Source organism: Symphalangus syndactylus, chromosome 13 (genome assembly GCF_028878055.3).
Source record: "Symphalangus syndactylus isolate Jambi chromosome 13, NHGRI_mSymSyn1-v2.1_pri, whole genome shotgun sequence".
NCBI lineage: Eukaryota > Metazoa > Chordata > Mammalia > Primates > Hylobatidae > Symphalangus > Symphalangus syndactylus.
The window spans coordinates 76,747,535-76,764,589 of NC_072435.2; the positions used below are offsets into that span (position 1 = coordinate 76,747,535).

At 35.7% G+C, this 17,055-nt stretch overlaps 1 protein-coding gene across 15 annotated transcripts in view; it reads right to left on the reverse strand.

Moving 5' to 3' along the window:
• The window catches only part of PPFIA2 (PTPRF interacting protein alpha 2), a 516,856-nt gene that overhangs the window by 198,583 nt on the left and 301,218 nt on the right, over nucleotides 1-17,055 (reverse strand). For all 15 annotated transcript variants that reach the window (XM_055236863.2, XM_055236852.2, XM_055236853.2 and 12 more), the window contains one exon: nucleotides 3,887-3,988. In XM_055236863.2, coding sequence (XP_055092838.1) covers nucleotides 3,887-3,988 — 102 coding nt within the window. The remainder of the gene's footprint in view (nucleotides 1-3,886; nucleotides 3,989-17,055) is intronic.

Consider the following 17,055-nt stretch of genomic DNA (forward strand, 5'->3'; position numbering starts at 1 on the left):
CAAAAATTAGCAGGGTATGGTGGCATGTGGCTGTAGTCCCAGCTACTTGGGAGGCTGAGGTGGGAAGATCACCTGAGTCCAGGGAACCCTAAGCTGCAGTGAACCATGATTGTGCCACTGCACTCCAGCCTGAGTAACAGAGTGAGACCTCGTCTCAAAAGAATTAAAAAAAGAAAAAAAAAGAAATTTGAACAAACCGTGTTCTTCTTTAAACACAATACCTTTGCATCACATGTGAATTGTGGGTGACATAGGAATATGATTTCTTAAATACATAGTCTGTGGGTAAATTTAGAAGGAAGCAGTGGACTCTCTGGGTGTTTCATTTATAAGCGATTTATTGGCCTGGGACAAGTTACTTACTACCTTAGTTTTCTCTTGAATTAAATGGGGATAGTGAGATTGCTGTGAGAATAAAGTGAGTTAAACATGCAAAACATTTATAAAAACATTTAGATTTTAATGTTAGCTATTATATTATCATTATTACTCTCTAGCTTCATTCAATTCCCACTGGAACTTCTATTTTCTATTTTGGGAGATGGTATAATTCATTCAAATATCATTATACAGAAGGACTTTTTCTGATCTATTGTTTTTGATAATATTCAAAATTAATACAAATGACCCCATCCACACATGGTTTCATGGGCTGGCTTTTTATGTTATTTAGCTCAGTTCATGAACATATGCTAACTATTCAACGTAAAGCGAGCCACAAGTTGATCAGAACTTTGGAAATTGGAATGCTCAATTATTTTATATATTTATTTGTGTATTTATTTTTTGAGATGGAGTCTCCCTCTGTTGCCCAGACTGGAGTGCAGTGACACGATCTCTGCTCACTGCAATCTCACCCTCCTGGATTCAAGCGATTATCCTATTTCAGCATCACGAGTAGCTGAGGTTACAAGCATGTGCCACCATGCCCAGCTATCACTTACGCTTTAAATTTGCTCACAGTCTGACACCAATTAAAGTTTCTTTACATGTGAGAAGGAAATACTAGCTTGTTGCTTTGTCTCTATGACCAGCACACAGATATTTATAGCAAGAAGAAAAGCACAACATCTAGAAAGAGAAACAACTATAAAATCTATAAAAATGGTTTTATTTAGCAACATCTGATAAGGCATTTGGTGGGAAGAGAGACGTATTTGATTTTCAGCTCTGGATATACTACTTCTGGGGGATGGAGGAGGGTGAGAGGTGGTTATGTAACTTAAGGAGTTATTATATAATTAATACTGTGTACAAGGGAGTTTTCATAAATCTGTTTTCCTTGATGTAGTCAACAACAAAAATCTTCCACATCACTGCTTTAAAGAAGGTAGAAATGTATTTTCCAGCCTTATTCATATTTTCAAAGTAACTATTATGCATGGTTGAAATCAATGGCTTCAATATCTGTTATTGTTATTTTAAAGGAACTTTGTATTTTTCTAATTTTGACTCCTGAATAGGTACTTCACATGTGGCTCACCTTCCTCCCTTTATTATCCAAGACTCCTTTGCAAACACAATGGCCTCAGGTATTTCTGGTTCTCATGGGGTTCAATATGATGAAAATTGTATGGATTCTGTCACCAAATCTCTTAGCTCTCTAAAATTCATCACAATTAGATACTGTGGTGGTCTGACAAGCAATGTCCTTTCTAGCTGTAGTAAGTCTTTGAGTAATAATGCGATGGCCTCATGGTTAGGGCACAGGCTCTGGATTTAGACTGCCTTACCTTTCAGATTCATTCTTTGCTATTTACTAACTGTGTGACTTCTGGCAAGTTATCTGACCTTTTCTGAGCTCACGTACCTCATCTGTAAAATGGACATAATTATAACATCTCCAGAGGGGTGTAGAAATGAGTAAGGGGCTGAAGAAAAAAGGCTAGATGAACCCACACAGCTAATAAAAGAGTGTCTGGTGCATTTTAAATGTGAGCATTAGTTATAAACCTAACCAAAGCTTTGTATTTCCCTGCATTCTCCGCTTTCTGCTCCTACTTTTACATTTGAGTGTGCTGTGTTAAATCAAGGAATGTAGTCTAAAGTACTAAAATATAACATAGTGGAATAGGGCAGAATAAATGTCATGGTATAAAGAAATTTTAAATTTGCATGAAAACACAGCGTTAAGTTAAAAAAATCAAGGGTAGGAAATATATAGAGACGAAGACAGCAAAAGAAAAAAATTGTCTGATACCTGATAATATGATCTGAACTGCCCTTGTTATGCCCTGTTTGAGGCAATCCATTTGACAGGTTCATCAGAGTATCACTGAAAACCAATTCAATGTATGCATGTATGTGAATTCTCTTTACCGTAAAATAAGACCTTGATAAATAAGGACATAAATTCAGTTTGATCATGTAACCATTATGCAAGCAACCCTATCTCTCATTAAAGGCACAAACTCCCAGTTAGTAGAACTGTATTTTATATTACTCTCTAAGACTTATAAAGTGAATAGGCCATTAGCTACACCTAATTTTTTTCAGGATTGATCTATTATAGCTATAACATTTAGACTATTTTTCACCAACTTAGTATTTAAATTGAATATTTAAAACAGTATTTAATTGAATATTTTATGTGGATGTAAGTTTTGACTTTAAAAAGAAGATCTGGATTTCAATAATGGGTTTCAAACTTTAAAAAGGTTATTTTGTGGGGTAGGGTAATCCCTCAGAGGTTGGAAATGGGCAAAAGAGGAGAGTTTTGGAGAAGAGGAAGAGTTTAAATTAAGGGCTGCTACAAGAGTGGCCTTACACTCTTACATTCACATAAAAGTGTTTTTTTTCTACTTCCTTTTAGTAAACTGTACTCCTCTATGGGTAATGTGGTAATCTACATGTTTATAAAATTTAGTGACTTTTTTTCTCAAAGAAAATATAGCATGTTTTATCAAATTCCGAACTTTAACGTTACATGGCATGTCATATGCTTGATGAAAATACATGGGTTTCCAAAAGTAGAATCTAGCAAATTCCATAAGTTTCATGACATCAGAATATCATGACTGGACATTCCCTTGGAAATTTATTAAAACATAAAGGCACTCCTCTTTTAATGAGCAGTTTTTTTTTGAGTTTTTTTTTCTTGACACTATTTTTTGTTTCCTTTTTATTTTATTATTATTATTTTTTTGAGACAGAGTCTCACTCTGTTGCCCAGGCTGGACTGTGGTGGTGCAATCTCGGTTCACTGCAGCCTCTGCCTCCCAGGCCCTCCCAAGTAGCTGGGACTGCAGGTGCGTGCCACCAAGCCTGGCTGACTTTTGTATTTATAATAGAAATGGGGTTTCACCGTGTTGGCCAGGGTGGTCTTGAACTCCTGACCTTAGGTGATCCGCCTGCCTTGGCCCCCCAAAGTGCTGGGATTACAGGCATGAGCCACTGTGTCCGGCCTTTTTTTTTTTCCTTTTTAAAAAAATATTTTGCTGGGAGGAGGTGAGGACCAAACCCAGGCCACTCTTTTATAGCAGCCCTTAATTTAAACTCTTCCTCTTCTCCAAAACTCTCCTCTTTTGCCCATTTCCAACCTCTGAGGGATTATCCTACCCCTAAAACAACCTTTTGAAAGTTCGAAACCCATTATTGAAATCCAGATCTTCTTTTTAAAGTCAAATAAAGTAAAGGCCAGAAGGAATGTGAACATTTTGTAAAGCAACATAGTGATTTAGTAGCTGTGACTATAATTTAGGTTTCCTGTCTTTTTGTTTTGAGTTTTATAGTATATCCTCCTTTACTTTAAGTAACTATGAGTTACTATCTGCTTAAATTAATTCTAAAGTTTTAAAATGCTTATATTTTCTTCTTATATGTGTGTTAGATGTAATGCATTGAACTACAAATAGAATTAATTCCAAAAAGGCTGCTTTACACTTACTCTTGTGTTGTTTCTTTCAGCTTTAAGTTCAGAGATTTCTTCTTCCTTTTCTAGAAGTTGTTCCCTGCAGGCATTTAATTCTTTTGTCAGTGCAGCAAATTCCTGGAAAAGTAATAAAAATATTTGAAGAAATATTCAAGATCTAAAAGCAGAAAAAAATTCAAAATTATAAATTTCAAAATGAAAAGAATGGGGAAAAATGACCCCATTGACTGGTCAACATATATTGCTGTTATGAAGTATCTTAAATTCATTATTCAAAACATGCTAATCCATAGTATGTATCATATGCATTTTATTACAATACACTGCTTAGATGGGTGTATAAAGTATATTTCAAAATATATCAGATACATCACACTGAGCCTAACGTTAATATGATAACTTATTCCTAGAGTAAATTTAAGTTTGGCTAATTTTATGAACAGCTCCCAAAATCTTACACTTTAATTCCTATACAGCAATGTTTATACAGAGTACAGTGGATCTTCATAACAACCGCAAAAAACCCTGCTAAACGTGCTATTTTGAGATTAACAAATTTATTTGTTAACAAGATGAAGCAGGGGAATCTACCTTTTTTTTTTTTTACAAAATAATAAATATGCCTAAGATTTGATAACATTATCTAAGATTTTCTTATTAATTTGCATATTGCTTAGTCTTTCTAAAAGGTAAGCTCCATGTGGATGGGGGCTTTGACTTGTTCACAGTTACACCACCAGTATCTAAGACATAGTGGGAGCTCAAATGGTATTAATTTTTAGTTCATAGAAATAGGTCATATTGTTACCAAAAAATTGGGGATTCTGGAGTAATTCTGTCTTCATGTGGTTAATGACACTGTGAAGGAATCTTCATTGGCCTCCTTCCCCTAAATGGGATCAGAGATCATATGATATGGTATTTTTACCAATAGGTGGAGAGTTTGTTAACACACAGAAAAGGTTATTTAATAAGAAGACCAAAAAATTCGATTATTCTGCTATTCTACCTTATAAACAAATATTTATTTTTTTAAATATAGTAAACAGATCCATATTATCACCAAAACCTTTAGGGTGATTTTCAGTAGAAACATTGATGTTTATCAAATATTTAAGTATTTGGGAAAACTTAGCTCTAGGCTGAGAAGGCACTCAGAAGATTAAAAAAATAAAATGAAGGAGACAAGTTTGGTTAACCTAACCTCCAGGGAGGCAAATTTAATAAAAAGTAAATGAATATGATGATTATGCAAAACTGGGGAAGGTTTGAAGTTTATATTTTTGTTTGCTTCAAATCACTTATTTTGCTTAGTTTCCCTAAATGGCTTCAGCCCAAGTGAGTACTTCAAAGATCTCAGAGTAGGCTTCAGGGCTTAGATTCTAGATGATAGAGTTTGTTGTTGCTTTTTGGCTGACACAGGGATAAATGTATTCTCCACTGATTGCCACCAGGTTAAATGTTGCTAATACTCTGAGCATATTATTTAGGTGGTAAGTGGAAATAAAACAAATAGAAAACAATAAACCTTTCTCTAGAAAATAAAATTGTCTTCGTGCGGCATAGTTTTGATAGAGAAAAGAAGTGATACCTGAAGATTCTTTATTGCATATTATTAACATGTAGGCAGTTAGAAACAATCTTATACTTACGTATATTGTAAACATTGACTAAGATAAAACATAAAATCTGTATATTTAACATCATACTAATTATAAAAACTGTATGCATCTATTAGAATTTTAACATTAGATATCTCTAGGTGGTGAAATTATGAATGAATTTTGGTTTTTGGCTTCCACCCAAGTATTTCTATCATCAAACTTTTTACAATGGAGAAATATGTTTTTGTGCTTTGAAAATAAGAGAAAATATGAACCTGTAAGTGCACTGAAACAATCACGTTTTTAAAGCAGAGGGGAGAAATTAGTGAAGATATTATAGGCCACAGAAGGCTCGGCCTTTTTTGTTACCATGGCACTGATTTTCAGTAGGCTAGTGACTCCATGTATTAACATTAGTCTCACATTTATTAACTTCCTAGCAACTTTCAGGCACTACTTTCACATTCATTATACCATCTTGCTCTCTAAATACCTAGGGAGGAGGTCTCACTCCCATCTTATGGCTGAGGATACTGAATAATGGTAAGCTGTAGGCCTAAGTTCACAAAACTCACAAGCCATAGGGAGTGAGTTAGCTCTGAGCATTATTCTCCACTGCAAGTTTAGTGCTTTTCTACTATTTCATTTTGAACCTAGTTGTTTGTTGGGTTTATATTATTCAGATCTGGAGTACATTTAGAGGTATCCTTTTTCCTTATCTGAAACATTAAATAATATTACTACTGATACGGTTTGGCTCTCTGTCCCCACCCAAATCTCACATTGAATTGTAATAATCCCCACGTGTCAAGGGCAGGAACAGGTGGAGATAATTGAATCCTGGGAGCAGTTTCCCTTCATACTGTTTTCCTGATTGTGAGTAAGTTTGAGATCTGATGATTTTATAAAGGGAAACCGCTTTCACTTGGTCCTCATTCTCTCTTGCTGCCATCATGTAAGAAGTGCCTTTTACCTTCCACCATGATTGTGCGGCCTCCCCAGTAATGTGGAGCTGGGAGTCCATTAAACCTCTTTTTCTTTATAAATTACCCAGTCTCGGGTATGTCTTTATCAACAACGTGAAAAAGAACTAACACAACTGCAATTATCTTGCATGATCCCCCTTAATTAGTCCAAGAGTGCGGGGAACTAGAAGGTCCAAAGTAGAGTATACCTTCCACACAGAGCAACAAGTGTCAGACAAGTATGTTCTATGTATCTGAGACTGTGTAGAGGCAGATATCTCACATGGAGTTAACCACCAAACATTTTAACGCTTTTCCTCTGACAGTTATCTTTCCTATACCTATTCTCCTTACTGTGAACATGAGCTGAGCCTTACATCATCTTACAAAAATACCCGTAACAGCAAATAGGGTTAACATTGATTGCAAACTTACAGTATGTCAGGTCCTCTGCCAAGAAATTTATATTAATTACCTCATCAATCCTAATAACACACCATAAGAAACTACTAAAATCTCACTGAGGCCTAGAGAAGTTAAATATATTGTTCAAAGTTACACACCTAGTCCATGATGGAGCTGGGCTTTGAACCCACACAATCTAACTCATACTGGGTGATTACGATAAGTTGTTTGTTTCCCCTGACCACAGGCTTTTCCCTTCTGATTTGTGCTTCAATTTTTGGAAAAATTATATTTCCCAAGGTCATCAAACTTTCAGTGCTTTTTATCTTCAAACATATCAAATTTAAACCAACTTTAACTTTCAAAATTCAAACCACCCAAAACATGACCCTTTCATAACTAATTAGCTTTATTAGTTACAGAACAATAGCAACTATTAATACCACTTTGAGCAGTTGGCACTTTGTTTTGCCATGCCCCAAGCTAACCATTTTACATGAATAATTCCGTCGACTCCCTGTTTTTCAGATGAGGACACTGAAGCTTAGCAGTGATGAATAACTTGTTCAAGGTCACAGCTCAATATGACCCACTTTGATTCTAAAACTTTTAGATTTCTGCAACACTGCCTCCTTCTGGCTAAAAATGTAGCCTCTCATCAAATGTCTCAAGCATTCTGAGATTATCATCCGTCTAACTATCCAGCCATTCATACAACATTTATTGAACACTTACCACATATCAGACCCTGTGCTAGATGCTGAAGATATGAAGATAACATAGAACAGTTGTTGCAGTCGACCTCATAGAAATTTCAGAATTCACATTTGAGGCCCATCAGGGATCTCCATCATTAACCAGCACTCAAAACCCATCACCAAAGTGCCACACACAGAGTAATACTAGTGTATGCCCTTTAGAAGTCACATGTCCCTCAAAAGCCTCCTTCTTAGATGGTCTATCTTCTGCAACTACTGTCAAACATTTCTCTTTCCTGTTTCCATTTCTACCTTTTCATTTTTTTTCAACTTTTTTCTTGTTTCTTTTACAAACTACCTACTGTGCCTCAAATACTCCTCATCATCCCTCTACCTAACTAATTCATTTTTAAAAGCACTAGTTAGCCTTCTTAATGCTTTAAAATACCTAGTTGTATTGTTTTTATAATAACTGAATTATGTGTTCGTCTCCTCCACCTAAACAGTACAATCCTTTAAGGCAAGGTTGTTAGTGTATTTTTACATCCTTAGGTCTTAGCATAGTTCCTGGAAAATTAAGTAAACAATAAATCCTTGTTGTGATAATAAATAAATGGCTTACTTTCCTCAAACTTTGGACTTTGATACCAAAATAAATTTAGGAAGATATTATTGGAGGTTTTTTAAAATTTTTCTAAGTGAGATCACTGTAATTTGCTTAACATATAACAGATATAATATTCTTTTTTACTTTGAGCTGTTGTTTGGTCTATATTGAAATATACTATATTCTACATGGCAATGACATTATTGTCTGCCATGCTTTCTAACGTATATATATATATATATATACATACGTATATATACATACGTATATATATATATATACACATACGTATATATACACACGTATATATATATACACACACACACACACACATATATATGTCATTTTGCTCTTTGTAGTTGTGACTGATCTAATTCTCTTATCTCACTGATTCAAACACACTTAGCTCTTTTTACAGATTCCTTTTAATTCAGACATGGTGAAGTATGAATAAATTTTCCTTCTAAGATTTCTCACTGCTTTAAGCTTCTGATAATACTCTGTATTATATATTGCATTGTTTCTTACCTTTTTCACTGATATATATGTATGTGTGTGTGTGTGTGTGTGTGTGTGTGTGTATATAATATAGTGATTACCTGGAAACTGCCAAATTCAACAAATTATTCAGAAAATCTTCTCTGATCCTGGTAGTTTCTTCAAAGAGATCTGCAGTATACCTCCCACCTAGGAATAGGCCAGCTCTAGTGCTGAAGCTCACTATCATGAAAGCATAATTTTGTGATATAAATATTTGTGTTGAACGCAAAGCTACTAGAATGAATGAGAGCATATGCACCTGAGAGAAAATGAATGTGGCAGGAGAAATAATGAAAATATTTCCTATTCCTAGTGCTTTGGGCCTATTGCTCTGAATAATTCATGCATTTAAATTTATCATTTGTTCATTGGATCTATCACATTGGTCTTATTCATTCTTAAAGTGAAAGTATGTATTTAACTAATATGGTATTTCTCTAGTCCAGCATTTCTCAAATTATGTTTTTAGAACAGTATTTCCATAAGATTCCCAGAAAGGAATTCACTGGGAACAATCTAGATTTCCATATATAGAAAAATGTATGAATTAAATATAGTAAATGTGTATGATGGAATATTATGCAAAGGGAAGAATAAACAGGTTAGATCTTTGTATAGCAACATGGAAAGATTTCAAAAATATAATTTTGAGTGAAAAAGGTAAGAAACAGAATACAATGTATAACACAGAGTATTATCAGAAGCTTAAAGTAGTGAGAAATCAATGTTAGAAGGAAACTTTATTCATACTTCATCAAGTCTGAATTAAAAGGAATCTGTAGAAAGAGCTAAGTGTGTTAAAATCAGTGAGGTAAGAGAATTAGATCAGTCGCCAACTACTAAGCATACTCAACAACTTTTCAGACTATTTTGTTCGCCAACCTACGCATGGCAAATACTTTCTTTTTCCAAAGAGCAAAATGACTTTCCCCACTCTATATTTCGTCATTTGGAATTTTATTTATTTATTTATTTATTTTTATTATACTTTAGGGTTTTAGGGTACATGTGCACAATGTGCAGGTTTGTTACATATGTATCCATGTGCCATGTTGATTTCCTGCACCCATTAACTCGTCATTTAGCATTAGGTGTATCTCCTAATGCTGTCCCTTCCCCCTCCCCCCACCCCACAACAGTCCCCGGAGTGTGATGTTCCCCTTCCTGTGTCCATGAGTTCTCATTGTTCAATTCCCACCGATGAGTGAGAACATGCGGTGTTTGGTTTTTTGTCCTTGCGATAGTTTACTGAGAATGATGTTTTCCAGTTTCATCCATGTCCCTACAAAGGACACGAACTCATCATTTTTTATGGCTGCATAATATTCCATGGTGTATATGTGCCACATTTTCTTAATCCAGTCTATCGTTGTTGGACATTTGGGTTGGTTCCAACTCTTTGCTATTGTGAATAGTGCCGCAATAAACATACGTGTGCATGTGTCTTTATAGCAGCATGATTTATAGTCCTTTGAGTATATACCCAGTAACAGGATGGCTGGGTCAAATGGTATTTCTAGTTCTAGATCCCTGAGGAATCGCCACACTGACTTCCACAATGGTTGAACTAGTTTACAGTCCCACCAACAGTGTAAAAGTGTTCCTATTTCTCCACATCCTCTCCAGCACCTGTTGTTTCCTGATTTTTTAATGATGGCCATTCTAACTGGTGTGAGATGGTATCTCACTGTGGTTTTGATTTGCATTTCTCTGATGGCCAGTGATGAGGAGCATTTGTTCATGTGTTTTTTGGCTGCATAAATGTCTTCTTTTGAGAAGTGTCTGTTCACGTCCTCTGCCCACTTTTTGATGGGGTTGTTTGTTTTTTTCTTGTAAATTTGTTTGAGTTCATTGTAGATTCTGGATATCAGCCCTTTGTCAGATGAGTAGGTTGCAAAAATTTTCTCCCATTCTGTAGGTTGCCTGTTCACTCTGATGATAGTTTCTTTTGCTGTGCAGAAGCTCTTTAGTTTAATGAGATCCCATTTGTCGATTTTGGCTTTTGTTGCCATTGCTTTTGGTGTTTTAGACATGAAGTCCTTGCCCACGCCTATGTCCTGAATGGTATTGCCTAGGTTTTCTTGTAGGATTTTAATGGTTTTAGGTCTAACATATAAGTCTTTAATCCATCTTGAATTAATTTTTGTATAAGGTGTAAGGAAGGGATCCAGTTGCAGCTTTCTACATATGGCTAGCCAGTTTTCCCAGCACCATTTATTAAATAGGGAATCCTTTCCTCATTTCTTGGTTTTGTCAGGTTTGTCAAAGATCAGATAGTTGTAGCTATGCGGCATCATTTCTGAGGGCTCTGTTCTGTTCCATTGATCTATGTCTCTGTTGTGGTACCAGTACCATGCTGTTTTGGTTACTGTAGCCTTGTAGTATAGTTTAAAGTCAGGTAGTGTGATGCCTCCAGCTTTGTTCTTTTGGCTTAGGATTGACTTGGCGATGCGGGCTCTTTTTTGGTTCCATATGAACTTTAAAGTAGTTTTTTCCAATTCTGTGAAGAAAGTCATTGGTAGCTTGATGGGGATGGCATTGAATCTATAAATTACCTTGGGCAGTATGGCCATTTTCACGATATTGAATTTTAAAGAACAGTCAAGATCTAGACCACACAGTGCCACAACAGTACCCTCAGTGTGAAGGGAGGGGTGCCCTTCTCTTTCTTAGTGTGTCCTCAGGCACATCACAAACACATTTATATGAGCACTCACTATGTAGTGGACCCTGTTTTTTGTGCTGGGAAGATGACAAGCAAAAGAAGCAAGTTAAAGTCCCTGCGCTCGATATGTTTATATGCATTCAGGGAATTAATCATCCAAACTATTTTTTATCTGAAATTAATCTTTCCTAGCCATTTCTATCCCTCTCAATAGTAATTCAGCTCATAGTGTAAAGCAATAGTTTCTTTATTTAAAAAAAAGAGGAAACTAAAATAACTTTTTTTTCTGTTAATATCTTAAAATTTTGAAAGTATCATTTCGTATACACCAACACAGGACATCTAACTTCTGTGCACTCCTAAATTTGTTACAAGTCTCTTAAATTACATAAAATCTAAAGCTCTTCTATTTCAGCTAATATTCCCAGTTGTTACCTTTTTACTTATTTTCTTCCCCCCTCCCATCATTTTTTCTTTTAAAAACAGGATCTCACCTGTCTTTAGAGAAGGACAGGGGTCTTGCTATGTTGCCCAGCTTATCTCAAACTCCTGGCCTCAAGCAATTCTTCCGCCTCCACATCAGCTTTCCAAAACACTGGGATTACAGGTGTAAGCCACTGAGCCTTGCTCTTTACTTAACTATCATTTCTTAAGTACTAATTATATGCTAGGTACATTGTTAGGAACTTTACATCTATTATGTCATTCAATCATTATAGCAGTGTTATTATTCCCAGAACACAGATGAGAAAAGTAGAAGAGATTGTTTCCATCAAAACCCATTCTATTATATGGCAATGCTGGTGTCAACATCCATGAAACCTGTCATATCCCAGAGCAAAGATAAGCTGTCTTGTATCTTATCAGTGGTTTCACTCTTTTGTTCTGACTTCTAAGCTAAGGATGAGCTTGAGTAATTCAAGTGTCTGTGCTGCAAATATCTCAAATGATAGGCCTTAGGTCAATATGTTGTTCTTAGTGAGTTTAATGAAAAGAGGCTTCTCTTGTTTTGATCTCTGCATATGTTATTTCCAAAGTGAAAAATACAGGGGCAAAGCATAGATTCACTCAGTTCTTGTGCCTATTTACATTCCATAAGAGTAACCTAGACAGGAAATTAAAGAGTGTATAACTTCTCCTGGTCAACTTTCCTCTTGTTTTTAACGTATGCCTTTTCCACCTGGTATATCACCATAGCCTATCAGGCTACCCATTCTCAGACAGACACAGGGCATTCTATTTTTATACAGGTTCATTTTTAAGCTCATTTTCTGATATTTAATAATAAACATAATAGAGCTTGAAAAGAAAAAAAAAAACTTCTAACTTCCCTGACTCATTTCAGATTGTATGCTTACTTGAGGAGGTTTAATTGAGAAAAAAAAATGACGTATTTTCTCATTTACTAAATGCTTGAAAGGCTTTGATTTAATAGGTAAGTCCTCACCTCAGGAAAGCTGGTTAGGAGAAGCTGCATAATAAGAGGAAAATTCAGCCTTTCAATTTCAAGTCAATGACACCAGACAGTCCCCAGAGAAATCTGTGACAATGCATTCATCTTGATTACAATTTTAATACTCTTTACCTTTCCATTAAACCTGCATTTTCTAATCTTGTGGGCCACTTAATTAACGAACTGACAATGGCCTTATTTCTGCAGCCATCTATCTGAGTAAGTCCTGCCTTGAAGAATCTTGAGTGCAAACCAGTTTGAGAGAGAAGAGGAAAAATAAATGGTGAGTTAGAATTCAGCTTCACTAAACACTGCCAACACCCTCACCAACCACAAAAAAGCATCTTTTAAGTTTATTCTTCAACCATTTGTGCAAATCAAAAATAGCTCTCAGGAAAGCATATGGCATAGAAGCATGCTGATTTGACCATCTAGCATTTCAATTAGACAAAATTAACTGCTTCAAAATGCTTTTTTTATAATGACTTCCTTAGGCTATGCCCCTTATTTACTGTATTTTGGTGTTTCCTTCTTTGAACTTTAATAATTCTTCTAGCAATTCTATTTGTAATACTCAGTGGAAAGCTTTGGATTTTAAATCTATTTTTATTTGCATATAATTTCACATAAATTTACATGTAAAAAGATATGTATTTTTTCCCCAAACCACAGGACATAATTTCTAGAGCCAATTAACAACAGAAGTATTACATTTGAGAGATATAAACAAAGCAACGAAAAGACAATATATTTCTCAAATTTTATATCTACACTTAGTATATTAGCTGGTAAAAATTGAGAGGAGTCTTTAGAAATTCAGTTTGGAAATCATTTAGTTTGGGAAGAAAGGCATACAGAAATTAATACTTCATCATTATATCACTATGTATATGCAATATTTTTATTTTATTATGTAATCAAATGCAGTGTTAATGACCTCTGTTTTTATAATTGCCTTCTAGTCTCACATGAGCCCAGGGAATGCTGTCACCCAAAATTACTGTGCAAAACAGCCCATGTCTCATGGTCAGCCCTGGGCTAGATAGCTTGAAGGTAGAATCGCCTGCATAACTAATGCAATGTGACAGGCACAACTGGACTCAGAATTTTCACAAAAATCATTGGGTAAGATGACTCAAGTTAAAAGAAAAACGGGGTTTAAATTCCATGTGCATTATATTTCGTGCCCCCTTGAATTTTTATGTATCTTTATTCTAATTAGAGAGCTTTTTGGTCTTTTTCCTAAAACTGCATAATAGAAGACTATGTTAATGTATCATGGTGACTTGGGGGATGCAAGCCTATTTAAAATCCAACATGCCACAAAAGTCATTCCCTTGGTAGATGTGTACTTGAGTACTTAGTAACTTTTGTTTTCAAAATCTTCTAATCAAGGTACTTAGAATCTTTCAAAAAGTGGATGTTTGTGGAAATCAAAATTGTCATGCTGTCTCAGGCTGTCTGTCCATCAAGCCATGAATCATTCACCATGCTCCCACTGAAATGTACCTGTCTTATATCTTATTCCCACTCTGCTTTGTGGACACCAATTTCTCAATGTATGCAGAGAGCTGCCCCAGGTATTAGGCTTTCTTTGACAATAGCTTGCTAGAGATGAGTCAGCTTGTTTTTAAATCCTGGAGAGGTCACTACAGATTGGTTGGGAACGTATTTGGAGGCAAGGTAGGGTTTTCTCAGTATCCCCACAATGGCTTTTCTGCTGGCACTGCATTGCTTCTGTGGGCCCTAGTCACATTTGCCTTCTTGGGCCCATTCATCTATTAAAAATATATGTAATTTTTAATGTATATATATTATATTAAATATAATAAATATGATAAATAATATTAAATATAATAAATAATATACATAAATATATATATATATATTAAAACCATGCAGTTTTTTTCTTTAATGGTAACTGAAATGTAACTTGAGATTCACCTACCCAAGGCTCATTGTTACTCATTGCCCTTTTTCTTTGGAAGGGACTGATACTGAAACTAATTTTATATCAGGGACAAGAGGATTATCTTCAAGCATAATAATAAAAAAGAGAGAGTTCTACTATATCATTAGCAAACTAGCATGGCAGAAGTGATTGACATTAGTGTGATACAGTAAAAATACTCAGCACATTTTTGGAGAGAAAATATCTTATTGTACCCCTCTGTTCCTGTGTTCCTGCAGTAATTCTTGCTGATCAAAAATTTACATTACTACTATCTAAGACACATCAAGTGACATTCTATAATGTTAATGTAGATAAGGGTTGAGCCTATGAGGAAAATCTCTAGATATCATAAAATATTTCTTAAAAGCTTTCTTAAACATGTGTCTGGCCGGGTGTGGTGTCTCACGCTTGTAATCCCAGCACTTTTGGAGGCCAAGGCGAGTGGATTACCTGAGCTCAGGAGATCGAGAACAGCCTGGGCAACATGGTGAAACCCTGTCTCCAATAAAATTCAAAATATTGGCCAGGCGTGGTGGGCTCATGCCTGTAATCCAGCACTTTGGGAGGCTGAGGCAAGCGGATTACCTGAGCTCAGGAGTTCGAGAGCAGCCTGGGCAACACAGTGAAACCCTGTCTCCAATAAAATACAAAAAAGTTTAAAAATATCCCTCAGTATCTATGGAATTAGAACATGTTATATTATTTGAACATTTGATGACACCATGTCATGTTAGTGTGTACTTTATCTTCTATTATCCTCTCCTCATCTCTCTGATTGCATCTATTATCACTAACCCAGGGCTCACACACCTCTCAAGATGTTTTCTGGTGTCTGAAATGCAATGATAGTATAAAACATATTTAAGAACTTTTTAATGAACCCTTGCATTGCTTGTTCTGAGATGCTGTTTGAGAGGAGCCCAGCAGCCTACAAGTCTGACCAGAATCCAGGGTTAAAGCCTGAAGTCTTTCACAGATTCCCTGACCCAGGTGAGAAGGATGCTCCCTACTGGATGAAGCTCCCACCTCACCCTTTGGGCTCCTGCTCTAAGTTTGAGTAGCTGCCTTGCTCCTAAATCCTGTCCCTCTGCATAATATTACTAGAATGAGAAAGAGACAAACCCAGTGGCTTAGAACCAAGACTGAAGTTACTCACTCCAAGTTTCCTTTCCCTTTGACTTGCTCTATCTCCCCTTCATTTTTCTCCAAATAGAAAAAAAATAAAACAAAACCTTGTTCTGGTCTTACTGTATCAAGTATACGAAAGAAGAGAGGGGAGGTCATCAGGAAGCAATTCTAACAGAGGAACCAACCTACTTCTTCAGCCAATTAATGCTCTCGTCCTTAATTCTGACTCATCTTTACGGAGGAGAGGGAAAGAATCCTCAATCTCTATAAATGCCCAAAAGATATTTTTGCTTACTTGATGCTTCATGCATTTGTACATTTATTAAAACTCAACATTCTAAGTACATTAATACAATCACCTGGCCCAGTAAGCATTGTAGTTAAAGCATGTCAGGGCTGAGTCATTGCCAACCAATAACTCTTTTGGCAGGAAAAGCCAATTTTCAACAGCTCTGACAGTGTAAAGCAGAAGGCATGTTTGACAAGATGCTGCATATTAATTTAAAAGGCTTTAGCATCTGGTTAGGTAACACCTGCTGTGGCAAACACTCCCAGACACACAAAATAGCATTCGAGCTGAATATTTAAATCTCCCAGCATAGCTCAACAAAGCTCTAACTCTAAACAAAACAAAACAAAACAAAATCACATCTCTAGCAATCAGTTATAATTATATAACCAAAAATATTTGGGCTACAACATTGTTTGCTGTTCACTGAGCTGAAATGCTGTAGTGGGTGCTATAAAAGTTGTAAAATCTATTGAAACATATTTTCCTTCCTTGAAGAATTTTACTGTGTATAACATTTAAAATTGCACACTGTAGCTCAGAAAATAGCACTTTGTGTTATAATATGTTATATCAATATACAGCTAAAGCAGTTTATTGCTGGGGGGTGGGGTGGGGGTGAAAGCATTAAATAACAGAGTAAAAGAAGCAAACCGTGAGAGAGAAATCTGGAAAGACTCCTCTAACCACTCTCTCTGTGAAAGTACATCCCAGCCTAAGGATTGTAGTTGTCTGGCAATAGGGGTGTATGTGAGTTCTGGAATTGTTAGGACACACTAACATGACATGGTGTCACTAAATGTTCAAATAATGTAACATGCTCTAATTCCATAGATACTGAGGGATATTTTTTAATTACTCAAAATTTTTGTGTCA